Source organism: Athene cunicularia (genome assembly GCF_003259725.1).
Source record: "Athene cunicularia isolate RWA chromosome 7 unlocalized genomic scaffold, athCun1 chr7_part1, whole genome shotgun sequence".
Classification (NCBI taxonomy): Eukaryota; Metazoa; Chordata; class Aves; order Strigiformes; family Strigidae; genus Athene; species Athene cunicularia.
Genome location: NW_020799107.1, coordinates 6939859 through 6964766, shown reverse-complemented (window position 1 = coordinate 6964766; position 24908 = coordinate 6939859). Strand labels below are relative to the sequence as shown.

The window sequence follows — 24908 nt, the reverse complement described above, 5'->3', positions numbered from 1 at the left end:
AGACTTCGCTGACTTGCACAACACTAGACAAGATTTAAAATGGGCAATTGCAAAGCCTGAGATGTGTCTCAATGTCTGTCTGACTTCGTCAAAACAGAGCTATGCAAAACTGTCTTCCTTCCTATGCTCTCCCCTGTTCAGCTGTGAACCTCCAGAGGCCAGGCATTTTAACAATTTTTTTTCCCTACATGGATATCACTTGACATTGGACCTCTACCTTAGATCCTGTAAGTTGCTCTCTAGAGGCAACTGCTACTCTCACTCATGACTTTAGTCCTTGGAATTCTATTTAAAATAACAGACCTAATTAAACTGCAATAATACTCCTTTTCTGTGCTGGGCAACACAGACCCAACACAACAATACAGCGACACGGGCTAGCACACCTGTGGCAGAAGCCCTAAGACAACAGTAACTGAGTGAGCACCACTAATGGTAGGGAAATCACAGAAGTTAATAAGGCAGCTGTTCAGGGGAAAATGTAAGGTCACTGTGGCAAACCTACCCTTTGAGCTAGAATGGAGAAGAGTGGTAACGGCTCACCCCTCTGTGGCCTGTAAGGCAGGGTCCCAAATAAAGCAGGTGGTCAGATCATCAAGTTTAGTCCTGATAACTAACTGTAATCTGGCAGCAAGCTTACAGAAGGTGAAATAAAGTGAGAAAGAGTCTTCGCTTACTAGAGGTTGCTATGTGCAGGTATCCGGAAAGTATGAGCTCACCTCATTCGTTTGATCATTGGCATTCACAAAGAGAGGTTTCCAGCCAGGTGGGAGGGTAGAGCTGTCGATGGCATAGCCGTGGTTCTGAGCAGTGATAAAAGCCTGACCATTCACTGCATTCAGGACGGGCTGATTCTGTCCTCTGAAAGAGAAAGGATCAGAGAACAGAGGACAGAAATGCCAGATGTGTCCAAATGCCACAGTTAGGAAGAGCTGATAACTGTGAGGCTATACATAGCAGTTCAATAGTAGCTGTTCAATACTGGCCGCCAATCTCAAAATGATAAATCCTAAGAGAAACTCTACTATTCTTCAGTTTGATGGGGATCAATTACATCAAATACCTTCTAAAATACCCTCAAAAAAAGTAAGGCATGACATGGCAGTTTTAATTAAAGGCAAGGAGAACGGCTGGAACAAAGAAATAATGTCACTGACATGCTAGTTCCCATTAAGACAGTTCAGAAGCAAAGCACTGATGCTCTGTGGCCTTTTGCAATGCTGAGCTGGTTTATCTGGGCCCTGGGAAGCAGAATTGCTGCCACACCTGTTGGCCATCTGCATCTTGTAGGAAGTAGCTCCGGCTGCTATTCCAGTGATTAGATTTCCCATGCTAATTCCAAACAAGGGCTCTGGGCGATTGCTCTCCAGCACCTAAAATGAAAAGGTTTTCAAGAGGTATTGAAGTGTCTCTGTTCAGCAGTTCCAGCATAAATCACGCTAGTTCCCTCACAGTAGCTATATCGACTTGAGAAAAAAGATGAATGCAAGGGTGGGAACAGCCTATGAAGGAAAGTTTCCTCCTCTCCTCTGCTTCAGAGGGAAGCCTCAGAGCACAGCTTGATGTCTCAGTCTACTCAAGGGGAATAAGCAATGACACTCTGAGCTACAGCCATTTAGTGTGTGACATTATTTCAAATATTTCACAGGGAGCACTGTGAAATCAGGGCTGTTCTTTCATAAGGTCACAGAGGTCCTGAAAGAGCACAGGGTACTTTAAGGCACCAGTGAAGTAATTGTAATAATCATCTCTACTATGCATTGTTAGCAAGGTCTCTATAGCCTTACTGTAAGTACTGGTCTGGAGACAACACCCAGTGGACCAAGATGAGGAATATCCCAGCTGAAATGACTGAACAACATTTGGTCTGTAACACGTTAATACAACCATTAAGAATCCAGGCACTTGTAAAAAAGACAAAGAAAAATTGGCCTATGGCTATTACACTGTACCTTTCTGACATTCTGAATCACCTCCTGGGCCTTCATGGGATCCCCTGGACCTCCAGAAATTATGAGCCCATCATACTCCATGCTGGTGAAATCATGGTCCCATGGAACCAAATGCACTTCTGCACCTCGCTAGGAAAAAAACAAGGGAACAAGAAATGAGGGGAGGAGGGGAACAAATGAATTTGTGTCGGGAAGTTGTTCCCATGCTCTCATGTCCCAGAGGCTGAGTTTGGATTTCAGCCATCCCCTTTACCAGGGACAATAATGAGGCTTCTCTCCACCATCTAACCAGATTATTTTCACAAAACTGGTAGACTTAGTATTTTTGAACCACCTCAGTATAGGTCAAGTTTGATCTCACTAATGAACTTCAGACAAAACTTACTAATGGAATGCAAAATAAGTGTGTATGCACACATGTAAAATATGTTCACTTTTACACAGTGCATTCATCCTAACTGCTAAATTAGGGATTCACAGCCTCATTCTATGACATGACAGAACTAGTCATGCACATCAAAAATGGGACAAACATCCACATAAACTGAAAAACAGAAAAAGAGAAACCCTGTGCATCTAGAGAATGAGAGGACACCGCCTTCATTCTTCCTATGTGGCTAGAGAAGCGAGGCCTACTACATCACTGTGCTAACAACAGGAATAGATTTTCACAGAATCAAAGAATAACTCAGGATGAAGTGACCTCAGGAGGTCATCTGGTCCAATCCCTGCTCAAAACAGAGGTAATTTCAACTTTAGGGCAGGTTGCTGAGGGCATTGGTCAGTTGAGTATTGAATATCTTCAAGGATGGACATTCCACAACTTCTCTGGACTTGTTTCAGCCATTCACAACCCTCATTGCAAGGTTTTTTTTCCTCCATTTATTTATTTTTTACAATGTTGGGTTGACCTTCCTTGGTTGTTCTTCAGAGAAGTTATGCTCCGTCTTTTTAAAGCTCACCTTCTAAGAACCCTTCTCATAGCTGAGAGGTTGCTGCACAGTTCCTCTTCCTTATCCCTTCAGTACAGTGTATCCAGTTCAGAAAACACCTGCCAGTCCATAAAAATTTTCCTAAAAATTGTATCTCATTTTAGAAGGACAACTGCTGATGTATCCAGGTGGAAGGAAGGCTAATGAGTACAAGTGAGCCTCTTATCAAAGCAAAACAAGAGGTGAAGGACATAAAGCACTGACTCACCTTTACTAGCAGACGGATAACGTTGTGCTTCAACCCACAGTCAACAGCTACAACTTTAATTGGATTCCCTCTGCCATAAACCTTGACTTCCTAGAAAAAGACAGACCATGCTGTAAATGATTGGGTCAGCCCTGCTCCCAAAACACAGGGAAGACAGGCAGCAGAGTAACTTTTCACCAACATGCAGCAACTGGTACTTAACAATCAATTTACATGGAAATCTCCAGAAGTACTGCAGACATTAGTGCTTCCCTCATTTTTTCTGTGAAAGTAGAAGTTATAATGCTCTTTTATATACTGTTGATTACAGCACTAACAGCAATTCCTAAGAAATCACTTGTTTCCATAGCTAATGACAAGCTTTTTTCCTGTGTTTCACCTCATTAGCAGGGAAGCAGCAAGCCAGTTCTCACAGATTATTGCAGCCCAAGAGAAATGCCAGATACACAACAAGAAATTTTCAGCTGAAGTGAAGTCATCCTACCGATGCCAGTGGAGCAAGGCTACTTCATGCCAGCTACCTGTCCATCACATTAACCATCACCCTAACCCTCCAGTCACAATAAGACCTAAGAGTAGCCCAGTTGAAGATACCCTATAAGCGACCTCTAGTGCACCACAGCAGTACAGACCAGGCCAAGCGCGTCACTGAGCATGACCTACATCCATATGGACCTGGCAGTTTTACATAACAGACAACACTTCTAGCTGCTATTCCTCAACGCATTCCACAAAGTAAACTGTCACCAGTCCCATGTCTGGACCATTAATTAGGCTTTGTACACCCACTTATCTATTGGTCACAACCAACATGGAAGAGAGTGAGGTCAAACCACTGCATGTTATATAGACCTTGATACTGCAACATGTGGACATATTGACAGACAGCCATAGCACTGAGGTAAGGTTATTTACGGACAGCTTCTTTCTGCAACTTGCTGAATTACTTGTTACATGACTGCAGCTAGCACCAGGCTGGGATGTTATTCATCAACAAGCACATAAGGCAGCTTTTCTCCTCCTAAAAAGAAATTCTGTGCTTACCTTCAGTTATGCTCAGCTTCTGAAAGCTGATATTGATAAGTGTACTTTATCCAAAGTGTCTTTTCTCTTGTGCAATACGACGCTGGAAAAAGAAGTCTTTTTTTTTTTTTTGGTCCAAACTAAGTATCTTCCTTTTAATCAGCTCCCTGTCTTTCATATTTCACAACTGGGCCCCTTTATGAGAAGATGTTAAAATCCATGCCAAATATGCCTGGTGCTGGGTATCAAACTGAATCTTTCTATAAAAAGATTATGACCAGCCAGAAAGAAAGATATCCCCTCTACGAGGAACTCCAGATGAAGTTCATTAGCAGAATATTAGAACTCCTCCCTCTGTGTTATCCTAACTCAGTTCTTGTTTGAACTTTTACCTCTTAAAGACTGAGATGAAGAGATTGTTAAGATACAAGAGCATGTGTTATGTGAGGACAGCTCTGATCATCACCAGGAGTGATCTACCACCATGTCAGGAGCGAGGGTGGAAGAGATGAGGAGCAAGAAGCCACCTCCCACCTCCCTTCACTACAAGGCTTCAAGCTGCAACCCATGAACTACCAATGGTCCCTAATTCACCTTTGAGGACATGACTCAGCACAGAGCCAGCAGTGCTACCACTGCTGCTGTGACTCCTGATGTGTAATGCTGAAAGATTTTTGTATCAGAACATATCTTGTAGGTCACAGTACAGAATCAGTTGGCAAAGTACCCCACCATCCCTTTTTGAGAATGAGTAGAATGGAAATCATATTGAAACTCGGTCCTGTTATATCACTCAAGACTTCTGATATGAAGCTGGGCCTGACATAAAATACGACAGTATCTTCACAGTCACCAATACACAAGTGGATTCTGCTTCCACAGTCCATGGTGGAACAGTGTCACTGCATAGGAACTGTATGGGTCTTCTATTTGCTGTCCTTCAGGCTTCTGGAAGGTGGGTTTTAAAAATCTCAAGAAGATTAAGGTGCTCAGTTCTCACAGAAACTAGCTTAGTGTCATGTGCCAGAGTCCCTTAAAGAAAAACTCAGCCTTCCTTCTTGAAAGGGCTTTTGGAGATCCCTCAATTCCTCACAACATCCATACTTAAAAATCTGCAAAACATTATGAAGCAAAGATCTCCCTCAAAGGTTTTCCTTGACTGTTCTAATCGCCAGAGGGAGTTGTGGGACAAAACTGCTTTGAGGTACTTTAATTGCCTCAGTCTCAAAACTCTTCCCCATCTGGTTAATCAGGCTGATCTGTTACAACTCTTCCTTCAGCAGCAAGACTGCTTTTAGGTGTTGTTGTCTTCACAATCCTCCCCCGCCACTGCTCACACTTACTATTCCTCTGTTCTGCAGAGCACTGACCCCTGCATCTGGCCAAGAGTATGTCTAGACAGAAACCAGACTGGGAACTGGGTGAGGAAACTGTTAAAACATATTCCTTCTAAAGACAGAGGATTTCCCTCATCTGTTCACTGCTTAGCGTATAAAAAACCCTGTCCCAGTCTGAAAGGATGATGTGGGAAGGCTGTGAGCCAGCAGTCAGGAAGACTAGAAACCCTTGCTATCAGTAGTGCTGAGAACAAAAAAAGAGTACATGGGGCTGTATGTATGGATAGAAAGGACCTTTTAGCTTCCAGTGGTTAAAAACCTCTCTACTGCTCTGGGACCCTGACCACCACATGCACCAAAATAAATCTCTGACAAAAATTCCTGCAAAATACTGGCAGTTTTCTACATTCCCTTCCCTGTATAGGCAACATCAGCAAATAGAGTCTATACAACTAGCATCTAAAGAAGGCAGGAGGGAAAAAAATATTAAAAAAAAAAACCAAAACCAGTCACTCCTAATGTACAACTGATAAGCAGATTCCTGATCTTGCTGTATCCTGATTTACATGAAAATAGCTGTTTGGCAACAGATAGACTATCATGTCCATTAATTACCAACATTGAACAGTTTATTTTCAGTTTTATTTGTGATGTTGCATTTTAAGCCTATAAAATGAAGTTATAAACATAATGAGACCACCAAAGCTCCATTAATCTTATTATATCTTCCTTTTAGAAGCTATTTGCAGCATCTTTACAGTAATTCTGTCCTAGTAATTGCAGAGTTGAGCATCAGCAACCTTACCTATTTCTGAGTTACTGCTCAGAATGGCTCCACCTGCATCTTGCAACCACAGATCACAACTTTTACAAGCAATTGCCACCCTTGTGCATCAACAAGTCCCTGACTCAAAATACAGTGGAGGCACCACTGGCATCAGTTGGTGAGATCCCCGAAGGTGAGATTTGTAAGATGGCCTATGTGTTCCAGTGGCATCCCAGGTAACCAGTTACTACTGTAAATCCAAGCCTGGATGGAGACTGCACTTCAAATTCCCACTTGCTCACTGACCAGTCTGTTCAGGACTGCTCCTCACTCACCTATGCCACTAACACACCAGCTTCTATGCAGAACAGTACACAAGCAACTATTCGCAATGCTCTTCCAGAGCCTCACTGATCTTGAAGGAGCTTCAAACATCATAGTAAACACGGAATTTGTAAAAGGGACTCGTACACTCCGTTCTAACTTCAGTCAATGGGATTAAGCACCCAAGGTAGGCTTTATCCCACAGTTAAATCCCCAAAGAGTCCACAACTGAAGATATTAGCCCCTGCATTGGTACAAGAATAGTTACTATTTTTAGTATGGACCTGGTTTGCTATGTCTTCACGATTTGTGATGTTCTTCTCAGCTTGTGGTTGCATGCCGAGCAAAGAGAGTACAAACTTAACTGCTGTTCTGTACATATCTATAGACAAAGCAGCTAACACCAGTAATATTAGATCCAGGGGATTCCTAACTTGGCTTCTTTTTGAAATCTAGAAATATCTTCTGGAATGACCTCAACAAAATTACATCTTAACACAGATGATCAAATGTTATTGTGAGCTTTCCTGAAATTTATTTAAGGAAATCTACCATTCTTTTTATTAATTCTTCTTATGTTTGAAAATGTACACCATATACTAGGTCTAAGTGTAGCCCCAAAACTTCTCAATCACATCTTTGTAACACAGAATCCTCTGATCAGAGTACTACATCCAGCTCAACACAGCTCATTTTACATCTTCAGCACAGCACCTAAGGAGCCATGGGAATTCTACAAGGATAATATTCAGATAACAGTCCTTCAAAGGTCTGGAATGGTGTATGGTTTACAAAAGGTCCCCAGATTGTTTAGAAAGGCTGGACCGTTCCCAGAGTAAATGAAGAGCACTTACTACCTGGAGTGTACAGCCCTGGGACTACAGAAGAACTTCTCACCTTCGTTGAAACTTCTGCAATTAAGTTTTGCTTATTTGGGTCTGCAAATTCCACTGGTTGACCTTCAAATTCAATTTTCCCAAGTACTGTACCCTGTGGAAATACACCAGAAAACAACAAAGCATGAGCAAAGAAGAAGCTGTGAACACTGGGACAAGGTGCTGACAGGCACAGCAACTGGAACAGCTGTTCAGAGATGGTTTCTTGGTGGTTGATAACCATTTCTACCATCTTCAGAAGCTTATGAGCCTTTCTCAGTATCAAAAATCTGTTTAAAATAATTCACTGAGGGGAGAGGCATTGTCAACAGTAAACCTGGTTAATAGGCAGTTTGGCAAGCTGTCTAGTGACAGTGAAATGGGTTGCCTTCCAAGAGGATCAGAATTCGAATCCCCATGTAACTGTTGTGTAGATCTGGGAGTAACCCACAAAGCAGTTTGAAGCTTTTTGTTTTTGGAAACCCACTGTGAGGCCTTCAGCCACCTCCCATGGAGAGCTATAAAGGCAGCAGAGCTGGTGTAAGGCAAAGCTATAGAGGAAGCAGGTCAGCACAGCTGTTTTCTGAATAAGCTGTTAAAAAAAAAAAAAAAAAAAAAAGCAAGCTCTACTCTTTATTGTTGTTACCACCTTGCAGAATCTAGGACATTCTTACTCTGCCAGCAGCATATCCTTCTCCACCTTCTGCTCATTAAAGTTCTCAGTGGAAAAAACCCTGTTTTGGCTTTGTCCCACTCCTGGAATAAGTGGGATTAATTTAGGGTTAACTTTCTCTCTGCATGAGGACCGAGTGTGCAATACAGAACTTTTCAAGGATGAAAGGGGAAAGTAAAACAGATTAATTCAATGTTTTACTGTAACTTTTAATGCATAAAACTTTCATGATAAACTCAGTTCGCCCTGTGGATATTGCACTTGCAACCACTTTCATGGTTGGCCATACCTGAAATATCCTTGCCATTTTCCTAGGACAAGAAACAGCCAGAATCTTGCATTGCCATGGGCAGTACTAAGAGTAATTTTTAAAGTCAGAGTTTTTCTCTTAAGAGTGGCTGACATCCTATCTCATCTTGAGTAGCACCTTACACCAAAGCTACTCCAGGTTGCTTTGTGTGGAGCAGAGCTTGAAAGGTCAGCATCATCTTAAGTAAGTCAGGTTCTTGGAAACCACAGAAACTGCTGAGTGCCACTGTGCAGTCGGGCCCATAAACGCTGACAAAGCCTTAAAGGCCTTGCTTCCAAACAGGAACCCTGTGTCTTGCATCACTCACAGATTATTCAGCCAAATGGTGCCCTGCATTTACCTTTAGAGTCCACTTTAACAAGTCATGACTCATTTCTGCATTTATCATAATGAAAACCTGATCTCACCTCCAATTTATAAACAGACATGGAGTGAAATACTAAGCTGGGTTTTTTCAAGCTGAGAAGATTGGGAGAAAAGGCTACATTATGAATTAATTTAAAAGCCATAAACCAATACAACTCAGAGTCCCAGTATAATGGGCATTATACCATACACTGCCAAATTACAGAATAAACATTGAAAGTGTATTTACTTTGGATGAAAGGAATGCCAATCCATTTAACAGTATGTCTCAAGAAAGTAGAAACCACATTGCCATTTTCTACTGTATTAAACTGCACTTGTCTGCTGTCTAAGAGCAGGACAATGCCCTATCTTCCTGTATGAATTCATTTCTACAAATATTCCTCTCTTCAAGCTGGGTTGTTCATATTTTGTTCTGTGGAAAAAAGGGGGTGTGGGCTTGGACTGCAGACTGCAAATTGATGACCTAAAGAAAAGAGCAGCTTCAAATAATCCATTACAAAGAAGAGACTCCAGGGCGCATTTACATTCAGAGGGACTTTGATCACTGTTTTAGGCAGTGTGAAGCGTACCTTAACATTAACCTCCATTCAGTACAAAAATCCTGCTCATGTCCTTCAACTGTCAGCTCTTGGAAACCAAAGAAAAGTAATGACTATTAAAAAAAATAACAGGCTTCAGCCAAAGAAAACCAGCCTGAGTTAGGAATCCATCTTAGGTTACTGTAGGCATTTATTTGTCTCTGACAAATTTCTACCAACCAAAGGTGATGCTATCTGTGAACTAATATCCACAATTTCTCACAGAGTTGTTGCTCTCTCGGACCGTTACTATCTGAGGCAATATGTAGTTGACACTACTACCTGTTGTGTCCAACACACTAGTCTGACACAGCTACCTGAGGCCTTTCATTTACATCCACTTGTGCTGGTTCACTTCTGTAGAACAGGAAACCCAGCTCAGAGCCAAGAAGAGGGGGCTCCCTGGGATCAGAGTTTTGCCTCAGCCGCACAGAAGTCACAGAGCCTTTGGAAGACCACAGGGATCTGAGCAGCATCTGAGGTCAAGGCAGCCCAGAAGTAGCATTTCTACCCCAGATTTGCTGCACTGTTAGAAAAAGGGCCTAGCAATAGCAACATTGATGCAACTGGATCAAGGGAAGCAGATCATACCTTGTCACGAATTAATTTGGACAGCATTCTGGTATCAATCCCATACAGTGCAGGCACCTGAGGAAAACACAAGAGAAGGATAAATTAGAGAACAAGCAGCTAAAACAGAGGAAGAAAGCAGCCAGATCACTTTGATGAGAAGAACATGTCCTTGTTCAAGGAGTTCTGGCTTTTAGCAGCACTATTACCAAGGCTGCCTCACTTCCAGTTCTTCATTTTCCCACTCATAAATAGCTCAGTTCTTCAAAACTAGTTTCTGCACTAAAAAGCACAAAATAAAAAGCTCATGTAGCAAAAATCTGTCCCATTTGTGAGCCCCGTTTTGCCTTACCTATGAGCACCTAACGCCCCCAGCCATCACAAGTCAGTGGCAGTTTACTGACACATCCTTGACTCCCACAGCTTCAAGACAGTGGGGTCCTGGCAGCCAACATCTCTTTAGGTTATGACCATGGCAATAACAAGAAGCAGAACTACAGAAACATTTGACAAAAGAATAGAATAGAATATAATCTAATGTATATTGTTTTTATGGAGAACCAAACATTTCCATTTATTTAACATTCCTTCTGGAAAGATCTTGGAAATACCATTGCACCCTGACAAAAGATAAATGGATGAAGAATCAGAGAACTAAGGAACACAGAATGAGCCCGGTACAGACTGGTGAAGACATCTGAGAAGAGTGGTTATGAGCTCAAAGCCAGCAGTTCTCTCCCCTGTTATCAAATATACAGGTCTGTTCTCTTAACATAGTTACCCCTAGACTGCTCACCTGTTCTTCCTGCAACCACTCTCCCAGGCTCCTAGCAGCCTGCCAGTGGCTGTACTCATTGCTGTAATCCAGTACCAGCAAGCCTGAAACCTGCAGAGAGAAGAACTGTCATCTTGCACTGAAGGATCACACTGTACTTGCCCTGTACTTTCTGAATTTTCACTATTCATCCACTGCAAACCATATCACAGACAGGACACAAGGCTAGGCAGGCATGGTATGGCTGCTTTTATATAACAAAAAGATAGTAAATCTGAGCTTTCACAGGGGAAGTGCACAGAACAGGTACCTGTTCTCTTTACCAGTGTAAAGACTTCATGCTCTGTCATGATTGTATCCAGACCCTTTTACTTAGGAAATTCATATAATAATGTGGCTTTCAGGTAACCAAAGCTGCAAATTACACTGAACTAAGAAAATGCTTCTCATTAGAATGAAAGCGGAAATTTAACACAAGACAAAGGTTTTATTTTGGTTCATTCTTTGTTTAAGAAAGCTTTTCACTTTTAAGTGACATTTCACTTCAAAATTCAGCTCCATTTTCCATTGGAGTTAGATAGCTTACGAGTCATTTCACCTCAGGACAGATAGAACATTTCACTGGTTCTGCAATTACATGGTTTTGTTTCATTTTTTGGTACTGCTGCCACTGCATGGACACAGTCCTGCACCTAGCCAATATCCCCTGTCACCACAGTGTAAATACTGGTTCCTGCACTAGTACATGCAGCCTTCTCCGCACAACTGTGACCTCCCATTTGTGGTAGTACAGGCATATAGAGAAAAGTCTCAGCACACAGAAACTTCTCATTCTCACTGGCATTTGATCTCCTTGTGGCAACCAGTCCTGGGCAAACAGAGATACATAGGAGGCAGAAGGGAATGTGGAAGAAAAGCCATCCAGAACAGCAGTTCACAAAAACCGTAGCACGTCTGTCACTGATGGGAAATACACCACTTCCAGACAGCACATGGACTGATATAGAAAGCAACCTGGATTATCTTTTGCCACCATTCCCCCCAAGGACAATATCCAGAAGAGGAAAAAGAAAGGCTGAGTATCATAGATTCCTTCTAACTTCCATGAGGGTGCCAGTAATATCTTGTGCACACACACATGCACACACACATACTCTGGCTGCTAGCACCACCCTTTGATCAGCTCTGTGTGTCCCACTGTTACCTTGATCCCATCAGACTCCAGAAACCTCCTGAGGCCCATTTCATCCAAAGCAGCTGTGTCAGGCACCCCACCATTCCCAACTATGGGGTTAGCCAGTGTAAGAATCTGTCCTTTGTAGCTGGGATCTGTCAATGCTTCGGTGTATCTAGATGAAGAAGCAACAGAAGAAAAGTACATTGGTCTGGATTTGAAAGGAAAACAAAAGAGCCAGTGAAAACAAGACAGGTTTGAATTCCCATATGACAAAAAGACAGAAATGGTATTCATGTGACAGCATTCTCAGTATAAAAGCAAACACATCTGTGAATCTGCACTTACTTTGACATCTGTGATTAAACATCTGACACTGAGAACAAGGAAAGGCTTTGGCTTCTCATGTTTCATTTAAGAAAAGCACAGGAGCTATTAACAAACTCAGACTCCTTGTGATTTAACATAAGGTAAACAACTACACAAAGTACAGAGCAATCACAGAACTGCAGTAAGTGCATGGTATACCACTTGACTCCCAGATAACAGCTCGGGCTTGGCCATTCCCTGGGCACACCATGCGAGCAGTGCTTCATCATTGCTGTGCCCTTCCCTCCATGTGGTGTAAGAATTTGTCCCTCTCAGTGGCAACAGAAAACTCAAACAGGAAAGCTAACAGACAAGAGAGCTGTTTGCCCAGACTTGGTCCTTTTCCCAGTCTGGAGCTTGTAGGTCTTGAGATGTTCAGGGCTGTAACTACTCTTTCTTTGGGGGACAGGTAGACAAATTTATGCCTATCTTTTTGTCTGGAGATCAGGGAAGCAGCTATGAATCAGCCTTGCGATTCCTCATTACTGCTCTGGGTTCTTCTCTCCTACCTGCTCTGTTAGCTAACCCTGCCACAGTACCACTTTTGCAGTTTCTCCCAGCAGATGCCCAGCCTCTCTTCTAGGCAGCCTCCAGGTTCCCACCCACAGAACCCACACATTTCACCTGACAAGATTTCTAAGTGCTTGGAAGTTAGTTTGCATATCTCTGAAGAAGGCAAGTTGAAGGTAATGCTTTGGGACTCCACCCTGGTCACAAGACCCCAAAGCACATCCTTATACCTTTAGCCTAAGCAGAAGCCCCAGAAACAAAAACTTTGTTCAAGCACCTGCCTGAATACCCTTCTCAGCAAGGATCTAAAAGCATAGTGGAACATTCTTCTGCAGTGAAGGCTCAAACCTAGGATTTTGTAAAGTATCAGCTCTAGATCCAGTAGATCCAGTCTCACTTTCAACCCCAAAGAGGGGGACAGCATAAACATGGTCTACATGCCCATGCTCCGATCCTTCAGCTTCAAATTAACACATAGTCCTTGACTTTCTCCCTTATACTGTAGCATACTGTTGCAGCAATCCATTAAACAATAGCTGTCTTTCAACCCAAAAGCAGCTGTAATTTAGCAACAGATGAAGTTATCCACACAAATATTTAGCCAAATGCATAAAGACACTTCAGGATGAATCTGCCCTACACAAAATATAATTTATTATTGTCATTATTGTTTAAACAATACATAATTGGCAACTCCAGCCATCTACCAGATATCAGCAAGTTACAAGAGACATTTTTATGGAACATCAGACTTACTGCCAGAAGATTAATTGTCAAACATTGGGAAACTCTTCACAAAACCCGGAATGGTTGCAGGCAGATACAGACAACACAGCACACCAGCCAGCTCTGAGAAATGACATGTCGAAGGAACAATGCCCATGAAATATTTTCAGGTAAGCCTCTCCTGCTGTTCAAATCTATACTTCCTGCTGCAGGTAAACAACCACACAAAGTGCAGTGTGATCACAGAACTGCAGTAAGTGCAAGGCACATGCACATTTGGCATCACTCTCTCCTTCCAAGTGAATTGGTTTTGCTTCCAAAAGACTCTTTGTTAATGACAAAGCTAATGTAATTAACCTGTGCATGTTATTTGTAACCAGCAAACAAGGACAGAGAGCCACTGGGTTTGGCTGGGGTATGAAGGCACATCTCTGCACTGAGACACAATGCCCTTTAAGGAGGCACAAAGTCTTGTGGAGCACGAGGAGCAGATGGGAACATGAGCTCCAAAGATGCTTTAAGGTCTAATCCTTGTTGTGCCTGCCCAAAGGCCTGCCTGATTTCAGTAAATTCCTGTCAATCAGTTCTCTTGCTAGAATATCATGGGAAACACACACAGACTTATTGAAGGCAAATGCATTTACTGATCTGTTTCAAACATGGGAACATTTTATGCGTTGTAATTCTTCCTTTTTCTTAATTGGAAATCAACTTCTTCCTTTTTGTTCCTATACCAAACAGATGGCTGCAACGCTAAGAAATACTTTTTTGAGCAAATATTTCTGAAAAGTTCATCCTCATGCTTTTCTAATGAAAATTCAACAATTTAAAGCAAAACAGTGCTCTCTGCCCTTTATTCCAGAGTAATATGACAGCATTTCAGCCAGCTTTAGCTACTTCAAGCCTGAAAGCTGTATGCACGTAAAGTGCTTTGCCTCCCAGTTCTGTGACATGAAACAGAACGTGGGAGTCCAGATGAGGAGACAAGGTGCAGAGCAGCATATTAATCACCCCAGTACAAACCCCATGCTGACCCCACTCAGCATCCAGAAACACCCACATCACAGAAAGCAGTGGTCTGAGGCTTAACAGCAGCCGTGGCAAAAACACCCCTGGACTAGCCTCTGGCTCCCTATGCTGACAAATTGCTATGTGTCCAGATAGTCTCTAAAAGTCCCCAACCTTGGCACCTCCTTCATGCAGGCACTTAGCCTCTTACTGCGTCAATGAAAAGAGGTAGCTGGGTTCCTCTGGGTACAGAGGGTCTTGATCTCTGTGCTCAGGAGTACTAGGCAGAGCTACAGGGCTTCTTTCACTAGACAGCAATGCCTGGACTGGTAGCAAATCTGTTACTTTTACAGTCTGCAACAACGCTGCAAACTCTTATCTTCCTGTTCTCCAAAACAATCAAGGTCATGTTCCTGGAGAGTGCCCTGAAGATACACCCTGACATTTCGAATGTTTCCTCCATGCCCATATTCTCCCCAGCACAGAAGAGATCTCTCTTTCACAGGTATCCTCTCCAATTCTCTAGAAAATGAGCAGAAAATTCTGCTGCCACAGTAACATGTGGAGAGGAAATTAATCCATCAGGTCCTCCTTGACTTTTGTGATGTGACAAGATTTATTGCCCATAATCTATCATTGAGAAGAGAACTCTGGTGCCCTCCATCATTCTGATCTATATTAAACAGTTGCTTCTTGGCAGGTATATTAACACAGCCAGTAATTAGTACTGTCAAAATACTTAAATAATTGCCTCCTAATGCAAAACTTTGCAAACAGATTCCCCTCTGCAGCAATTTAACACTCTCACCAATGAGATAATTTAAAAACTCATCCTGTGAGTACTGGTTTCTCCAAAAGAGAGCAGAATTTGGGGAATGCAAGGCAGCTGGGCAAAGACAACTATGAATGACTGCAGAAAAAGCTCAAGCACCAACAACCTCAGAGCTGTCTTGCCTCCTCAGGAATATGTCCCTCTCCTAACCAAAAGCCTCATTCATCCAGGCAGATTTCCTCTGCTCAAGCAGTTCAACAAAATCACCAGCAGCATTTGTCTGCCATCCTAAATCAGCCACTGTCTTCTACCAGTCAAGAGGACTGAGAGTTAGGCTAGGTTAGGCATGAATCTGATCCTGCCCTTTAGATAGAAAGGCCACAGAGTTTAAATGAACCTTAACTGTGGTATGAGCCAACAAATGTCATAAGGGATGGGTCATACAGGTGACCAACTTGCAAACCTTGGGATTTAAAAATTTTGCACTCAGAAGTGTTCCATTACCCAGAATGTTGCAGATGCTTCAAATCTCTATATTTGATCAGGGCCCTGAAGGGAGAACAAAGACAGTTCCTCTGCTCTGACTCAGCAATGGTTGCATTTCAATGGGAAGTGATCAGATTCCTACATACCTCACTACCATGGTTAGTTATATCAGTCTTTAAAGTTGCTTATCACCACAAAGGCTATGATTCGAGGACTGCTTGAAGTCTCTTCATTAACTGTCTCTCTCTGTGTATCTCTGACTATGGTGTTTCCTTACACAGGACACTACATGTTTGGATCAGGACCCTATGAACTTGCAAAAAGCAACTTCCACAGTTTAACAAGCTCCCAGAAAACTTCTGGTGCTTACATCTCATTTGGTTGTGCCTTACCCAGAAAGACCAGTGTTGAATACGACTTCCCCTGCTGTGGAGGATGGATAGCCAAAAGAATAGCCCTTCATCTTCATCCCATCTTCCAGCACCAAGTTCGCTGTCTGCGCCTAGAGAAAGGCACATGAAGAGACTCAAATACAGGAGGAAAAGCCTTGATGTTTATACAGGTAACACCTAGGACACCTGCCTTTCATGTCTGATGTTTTAAGTATCCCTGCCCCTCCCATTCCCAGCTGTCAAGATATTGTCTCTTTTACTAGTCTCCTGATGTTCTTTTTCATTCTAATATTTAGGAAACATTGTGCTCCCAACAAGGGCAAGGCAGCTGGCAAACCTCAAACGCAAGCAGAGCATGTGCTGCTATTACTGTGAGACCACCCTTCTGTATCACGCTGTTTATTCTTTCACTCAGTGTATCTTGCAATTAACCAATATCATAACTCTGTAAGGAAATGATCACCCCTCTCCTCAATGTTTGCTCAAGGCTTGCTGCTGAGTATGCTGAGTAAGCTGTGACCTTTGATAGGTGCTTAACTTCTGTTGCAACTGTACAGCTAAGCCACTAAAAACAAGTCTATGCTTAGTTGGACTAGTGTCAGATGGCAAAATTCAAAATACCGGTCCATTCTGCCGTAGGACACAAGAAGAGATGAACTCACAGCTCAGACACTCACAGTCTCAGTTACCTCAGGGCTAGGTATAAATTGTCCTGGAAGAGGTAGATATGGAACAAGCAGCCTAGCAGAAAACTTCCCATAAAGCTGCACCTCTTCAAGAGAGCATTTAGCAGAACTGAGTCCCACACTAACTGTGGGATCCCTTACAAGCTTAATCACTATTTTACAGCTGAGGAAAATGGGACACGAAGAGTGAGTTTTACAAAAGTCATTAAGAGTTTCAGCTGGGTCTTTGCACATACCAGACAAAACACACCCACTTTTGCCTTATTTGGAAACTAAAATTTTCTTAGCCTGTCCAGGAATTGGATGGGAAACCACCTGGGAACTCCAGCTTCTACCAAGAAAATAACAAGTATAGGCGCCACAGAAATGACAGAATGAGTTGAGAGATTGCTTCAAACAGCAGGATCACTGATGACATGCAGGGGAAGAGAGAGAGTAAGCAAAGCTGGAAATAGATTTGCCAACAAATTTCTGGGCTTAACGAAATTTGGACGATGAATCTTTTGAGTCCTGAGAAATTTCCACTTTTGGAATGCAAGCGAAGCTGCCTTCTGGGCACAGAGCTGCAGTCACAGAGTGACTACCAGTACAAAAACCCCAATAGTCTGCGCCACAGGAGATGTGCCAAGTCTGTCCACGAGGCAGCAGCTCTCACCATGATTTAACTTTATATTGGGGTTTTTTACAGAACAATTCCTCTTAATGGGATTTTTTAAAGAAAAATCAGGATCAATTTGCTGTAGAAAGGACCAGGAGAACTACTTTCCATTAGCTGTAAATCAGATGAACAATCACAGCAAGGAGAAATTTCATTCCCAGCACTGAACATTTTGTAACAGTCATGGCAAACATTCATCTAGAGCTTCTCTGCACTTACAAATACTGCACAGATCAATTACTAATGTACTGCAAAATACACTAAAAAATCAAACTGCACTGCCAAGTAATTGAATTCTGTACATCTGGGATGCTTTTAGCCTTGCATTTTTTCCTCATTAATGTCAAACATCCAGTCATTCTCAAAAGGTTTAGCCATTATTTTTTGAACCTTCCCACGCTATTGGATGGGATAGTCAGCAACATAAAAACCGCCTCCCTCTTTGGTTACAAATGTAGTTTTTGTGACTAAATCCCCTAGATTTATCCTAAATAAAAATTACAGTTTGGTTAGATCCCTAATCTCACTAAGCCTCTCGTTACAGAAAGCTGCCACACACTCAAAACATTACAAAGCACAGAGGTCACCTGGATGCCTCAGCCTGGGCTTTGGACAGGACCTCTGCCCTTTCCAAAGCCTGCTGAAAACCCAGCCCACACTGCCAACATGGGAGGCTGACTGCAGGGACCAGTTTCTCTCAGCCTTGGTTTCAGGAGATGAATCCCTTCTCCCAGTAGGCCATGTATTTGAGTCCACCCAAATACCAACTCCAGTTCAAGCAAGTCCTACCACTTGCTGGTACAAGTCGGGGTAATCACCTGAATCATGGTGCCAACTGCAAACATAGCCTGGGAGAATCCTTCAGGAAGCCAAGTCCACAACAGTGGAATGACCAGAAAAGTTAACATCCATCTAACTCCTGGGGACCAAAATCCAGAGCATTCACTGTGACCTTTAAAGCATCACCCTCACTATAGTATTTGACAGGAATCTGCATGTCTTTCCTCCCCCCACAGACCACTTGCCCTTCTACATACCAGACCAGCACAGAAATAACTTCTGTTGAACAGAAGCCCCTGTTGTACTATTAGAGCCCCACAGTGTTCAAGTAATACAGAAGAATGTCCCTGAGCAACCATAACCTGCCTGCAAGTTCAGCTATAGCAAGGGATAGATGTTCAAATGTTTCCCTCCCTTACTTGATTTATTATTCTTAATTAAGTGGTTGGTTTGTTTGTTGAGTATTCTAGAAGTGATTATTCTTTCTTACGTTTCCAGCGGAGGTGTTACCATATCCCTAAGCTGCCAGCCTACTTTGGCTTTTCAGTTTTGTTTTTAGCGTGAAAAGTCATTTACAGGCTATAGAGAAGGCCAGCTGGCTCAATCAGGGATTAGTTGTGAGAGATGTTCACTTTTAAAAAAACAAGCAGCAAGAAATAAAAATCCCAGAGCTTCCAGGAGGTCCTTTTGTCTCCACTCTTCTCAGAAGCATCCCCAGGTAGTCTCAGATAAATCTGTTGTAGTCAAATGAAATGTTTCCATCATACACACCCCCCAATGTGAGATACACCGTTTGCAATCTGATTTCTCCTTCCTACACACCAGTAGCTTTACCTTTAGAAGAGCCCCCTGTGCTCCAGAGAGGCTGCAAGTCTCTGGAACAGCTTTGAGGATGGAGATGGCTAACAGAAAGGGTCATGCTGTCACTACTAGATTTTGTGCATTTTGTCAAAGCAACTCGAAGAGTTAACTAGTTCAGATCCCACTTCACTAAGCAGTTCACACATGAGGTAAACAAAGCATTGTAGCATTTAAAAAAAAAAACAAACCAAACAAACAAACAAAAAAAACCCCAGAAAACAACACAAAAAACAAAACAATAAGAAAGTAGAAAACCAGATTAACTTAGTTCCAGTTAGCTCCCTGCTCTAGCAGCCCTTTCCATCTACAGGATGAATGATAGACGTCTGCAAAATCCCAAAAGATCTGCAGTACAATTTGTTTTTTAAATTGTGTCTGCTATAAACTCCTTTACTGGAAAGTGAACAGGTAATTTTTCCTCTTTTCTACTTGCCTCACAGAGTTACTAGTCAAGGAAGTCAAGTTTTTCCCCTCCAAAGAAATCGCTTAGTTACTCTTGGCAGGGTCAAGCTGAACCCTGAATGCTGGGCTGCTGGAGGACTATGAGTATGCCCAGTACCGAAGCCAGGATGGGCACCGATGTATGGCAGAGACACAGCTGGGACTCAACTTCAGTGCAAAACAGTTTATTTCCCTCTAGTAAGAAGATGATAAAACATCTCCGTTCTAAGGCAGGCCATGATTCCACACAGTACAACAGCTTCTGCCGCATTTCTTGGCACACAAATCTGGCTGACTACATATCATTAGTCAGTCTGGCCAACATATCAGAAGCACAGAAGAAGCTAAAAGCCATCAGATTTCTTCTACAGTAGAAAACTGGTGCCAGGACTGTGCTACATCCACTCTCTCAAGACCAAATAACCAGCAACAAGGAGGAGTTGATAAAAGAATGTCTCTTCTCGTGAGTACTATGCCATCACAGGCTAGAAATCTTTCTGGACATTGCTAACAGTCATGACTTCCTTTGCCAACCATTTTTTTTATATATCTTTAATTTTATTGTAGCACATTTGCTTCTGGCTAAAATTAATAGAGAAGAAAGGGAAAGAATAAAGAATGAATCAAAAAACAAGTCAGTGTCTTGCGATACACCAAAGATGATTCACACTTAGGCTAACTTTAGGGAGAAGCTTTGGATTAGTTCCTTTACAGAATCACAGAATCATCTAGGTTGGAAAAGACCTCGAAGATCATCCAGTCCAACCATTAACCTAACATTGACAGTTCCCAACTACACCAGATCCCTCAGCACTATGTCAGCCCGACTCTTAAACACCTCCAGGGATGGGGACTCCACCACCTCCCTGGGCAGCCCATTCCAAAGCCTAAGAGCCCGTTCTTACCATCCAAGTCAAAAAGAAAGCAAAGCCAGAAACACAACACAGGCAGCATCACAGAAAAGTCACAGCTCCTGTATCTTCAACTCTTCTTAAGGCTCTTCACAACAATGCCACAAATATTTGTTCATGACAAAAATCAAAGGAGGAGAGGGAACCAAGACAGGCGAGGCACTTGGCAGAAAGCACTAAGCACCCAAGGAAATAAGCACCCCTTCCCTCCCCCACAGAGCAGCTCAGTAAGTTCCCCCATCTCTAAGGGAACAGGTCCAATTTTATCTCCCCTTCACTTTCACCTCCAAAAGAAGAGCAGTGGAGTAGCTTGTGACTGATCTTTCATCTCCTCACCCATCTCTTTGCTTCCCATGCAGTCATTTTCTCAGTTACTTTCCACCTGCCTCAAAATATATTTGAAGACCCCTTTTACAGTAATCTGAAATAGTTTCTATAACCAGTGTTCAAAAATTTTCCTGCTCTCCCTTTCATTTGAAACTATATTTTTAGCTTGCTCCTGGTGGTTTTTATAGTTCTCCCAATCCTCTCCTTACTGAGCCAGCTATACTGTTACAAGCCACCTATTTATTGCTCCTACTACTCTTTACATCCCCATTTAACTACATTGGCCTCAGATGAGCATTAAATGATACGAGCTTTGAGCTACAGTCTCTCTGCCCATTCCTGAATTATAAAGAAGCTTGATTGCGCTGAAACCAGTGATGCTAAGCATCCCTACAGAGAGCCTATAGGAGCCTCTGATCTGCCCCTCTCTAACTCGTGGATGCTCCATCTCTCCTTTAGAACTGAAGAATGGGATGCAATAGGGAAATACGAATCTGTGAGTCCCCACATATCAGACTGCCCACCTACAATGGTGTTTCCCCACATAGGCTGAATTTAACTGGACAGAAAAGACTTGGGAGAAGAATTATTAGGCACTCTACTAACAACTACCCCTTCCTCATACTATGTAATACTTTACTTAGCTTATATGCAGGTTAGAAACATGTTTTCTTTGTATTTTGTTATGATCCCTAAAATAGCCCACTGAGAAAAAGCAATAAAAGGCAACTCAACACTCATTTAAGCCTGCAATAATGGGAGAATGGGATCATTACCTGTACTGCCATTATCCCACACACCTTAATTACTTTGCATTTCACTCTTTCTCCAAACTTCTTACAAATATCCATTATCTCTAATGATGGCTGGAACACCAAACACAGTCATAAGTCAGTACTTGGTCACTTGTCTCACAACTACAGTTAACTTCCACACTCTGGCACAAAGCTATGCAATAGGTTGGCATTTTAGGACCACTTATCCTTAAATTTTCCCTCAGGCCTGCTGCTTTACTGCTTGCATATGTATATTAGAGAGTCTCTTTCACTTCTGCTGCTGTTTGTCCCATGGAAAACAGGTGTATAAGCCTGTCACTGACTTAAAGCAAAACCCTCAGGATAGAAAAGGTTCAGGTTTTCATATTCCAGATTCTGAATTCAAACAGAATCATGTAGCCCCCAGCAAAGGTGGCATTAAAAATCTGAGCTGAGATCTCGTGAGCCACAGGCTCCTAAACTACACTAGATACCAGCCTTCTTACTCTCCATGAGTTCAAGCATTCACTCTGACAGCACAAATTCCTGTAGGTATTAAACTCAAATAAACAAGTCCAATAAGGAAATCACTTTCCCTAGCATCAACGCCAAGGCAGAAGGTGTCACATAACATATGTCAGGAAGAGACTTCTGGGGCTGGCTAGCACCACAACTTGTGGTGAGCCAGCTAGTCACAGCGCAGTACAAATGCTCCATCAAACTCAGCGCTTCAGATGCACAGTAGGTTTTGGCCACCCTGCAATAGATCCTGTCACACACCTTGAAACAGAAAGGGGGCCCAACTCATTCTGACCCACTTCAGGTATATTTGCAGTTGCTGGGACTGAGGTTAAAATAGCTCCCAAGGGTTTCACTTAACATTGCTTTCTTAAAAGGTATTCATTCTCCTTGCCTTCAGCATTGGTGTCACTGGCTTTAAGCAATCACTCTTTACCTCTACGAGTACAGAAATAGGTAGATCCTAGAACAGCTGGTACTGTAACTCCATCAGAGTAGGGCAGCAGCTTTCCATGACTATGAAACTTAATAACTGGATGCCTCAGCAGTATGAGATATGACTTTGTAGGTCTGTCACTGTGCAGTCCTTGAATGGGTGACAAAACATGTACCTAACACCATCAATCTGTCATTTAAGACTCCAAATCGAAAGTTCAGATGCTAATCCATCAGTATAAGAATGCATCAGGACCAGCCTACTGCAGGTGCCTAGCAGATTTATCTTGGGATATGTAAAGAAAGAGGTGTCTCATCAAAAGCTGAAGCAGCAATCCTAACCATGGGCTACAAAGTGGAAGATGCCTTTTACTGCGGCAGACTTCTAACCACAAACTAAAGTGTCTTTGAACTCACTTCTCTGTGCATCACAAAGCTTCAACTGCTGTACTCTACTCACATGGCAGAAATACCTGAACCACCTCCAAAAAGCAAGAGAAGTATCAGAGGCAACAGAGACAAGAAAGAATTGTTCCAGCAGAACTCTTCAGTCCTGCTTAATTGGTTTGACAGTTTCTAAAACCATGGTGAACTTGAATGTACCTGCAAGGGCTCCTGGTCTACTAATGCTACAGGTCATCACCAGCCATAAAACAAGCAGCCAAGTATGACTCCTGGGCTCCTATCCCCTAGACACCATGATATTTGTCAACAGCACCTCTTAGTGCATTCACAGGTTCTACTCATCCAGCCATACTGGCAGTAAAACCATCTCCATTTTCTCCTCTCCCATTTCAATTTAAAGCACAAAGCTCAGAGAATAGAGTGTTCAAACTGTGTTGCAATATGCTTTGTCACACCAAGAGATACTTTCTAGGCCAGTGCTGAGATTTCAAAATGGAACAATAGAAGCTGGCACCTGCCCTGGAAGAAGTGAGAGACAGCACTGCTCCACCTGAGGGCTTTGACATAGTTTTAATGTGTGGTCAGTGTCAAACCAACACAGATTCACCAGCCCGAAGAACAACTAAGGAACTTGCTCCTCATGTCAGAGCCCTACTGTCTCTTCAGAAGGTGCAGCTGCAGAAACTGGTAACAGTGATGGCTCTCTAATTGACAAGTAGGACTCCTGTTGTCATCACAAGGAGGAGTAACTTCCTCCTAAGCCAGATCTGATTTCAGAGTCAGGATTCCTCTGCTGGGAAGAAGATTACTGTGCTGTGTTTCAAGACAGTGAACAAGGTAACAATTCATGCCAGCCATGCACTCTCAGGCAGGGGAAGCCAGGTCCATTAGCAAGAACACTAGTCACAACACAGGCTCTGTTTTTAAATGCAGGTGAGACAAAGCTTAATTGAGAACTCACATGTTGCAGGAAGGGATGAAAATAGGGATGCCTCTTTCCCCATCCAGTTTTTCTCTGCAGCTAGTCTTTGTTTTAAAAGTAATAGGTCTGTTGCCAGGAGCTCAGAGATCTCCTGAAAAATCAGTGGGTGTGGGACAGGTAAGAGAAACCCTAGTCCTCAATGGGCAGAAATTATACCAGTCAGCCCTCTACCCTGCCCTGCCAGTAGGGTGGTACCTACTGGGTACCCGCAGTCCCAGTCTCTGAGAGCTCTCCCCCACCACCTGCTGAAACATCACCCCTCTGGCTGCTAATTCTATTACACTGTTGATTCAACAAGATTCGTGCAAGAGCACCTTTTCAGTGGAAGATGCATGATGACAAAACACTACCAGCGCTACAGAATTCACATAAAAAAATCCCATTTCACCACTGTACTCTGCCACACCTGCCTGAGTTACACTAGCTAAACTGGTCAAATGCAGCACTTGTAACAAAGAGCAGAAGAAAGTTGGGGAAGTGAACTAAAGGGTTTCAGTCCCAGTAAATCAAGAGTTGATACAATGATGCATTCACAAAGAACAATTGTCTACCTCTCCCATTAATCTCAGAGCCATCATGGTTTCCAATACATTGAAAATGGATCCTTTGTGGATCCAATATGACAGAATGGTTCAGGTGATGCATGTTTTTTAAATATCTAGCTGATTCATGCGCATATGGACTGAAAGATCTTCTCCATTAGCTGTAAGTCCTATAGAAGGGTGGGGTGTTTCTAAAGAAAATACCATGTAATAATTAACTGAAACCCTGAACTTCTACCTTTTGATGCAATACACCCTATAATTTCCATTCCAGACTACACAAAAAGTGTGTTTGCTTAGCTAATAAAACCATTTAGCCAAGCACACCCCTTGCTTAGTGTTCAGACAAATCTCCTTCGGTCCAATTTTATTTGTCTAGGTAAGCCCTGTTATCTGCAGCCAGTTATCTCTCAGCAT

The 24908-nt window shown here is 42.6% G+C and overlaps 1 protein-coding gene across 1 annotated transcript in view; it reads right to left on the bottom strand.

Annotated features, from left to right (window-relative positions):
• CPS1 (carbamoyl-phosphate synthase 1) overlaps nt 1–24908 on the bottom strand; it is a 96356-nt gene that overhangs the window by 71282 nt on the left and 166 nt on the right. The window contains exons 2-10 of the mRNA XM_026852190.1: nt 16190–16299; nt 11957–12101; nt 10774–10863; nt 9999–10055; nt 7500–7592; nt 3153–3242; nt 1953–2081; nt 1267–1373; nt 720–861 (exon numbers count right to left, since the gene is read on the bottom strand). Coding sequence (XP_026707991.1) covers nt 720–861; nt 1267–1373; nt 1953–2081; nt 3153–3242; nt 7500–7592; nt 9999–10055; nt 10774–10863; nt 11957–12101; nt 16190–16299 — 963 coding nt within the window. The remainder of the gene's footprint in view (nt 1–719; nt 862–1266; nt 1374–1952; nt 2082–3152; nt 3243–7499; nt 7593–9998; nt 10056–10773; nt 10864–11956; nt 12102–16189; nt 16300–24908) is intronic.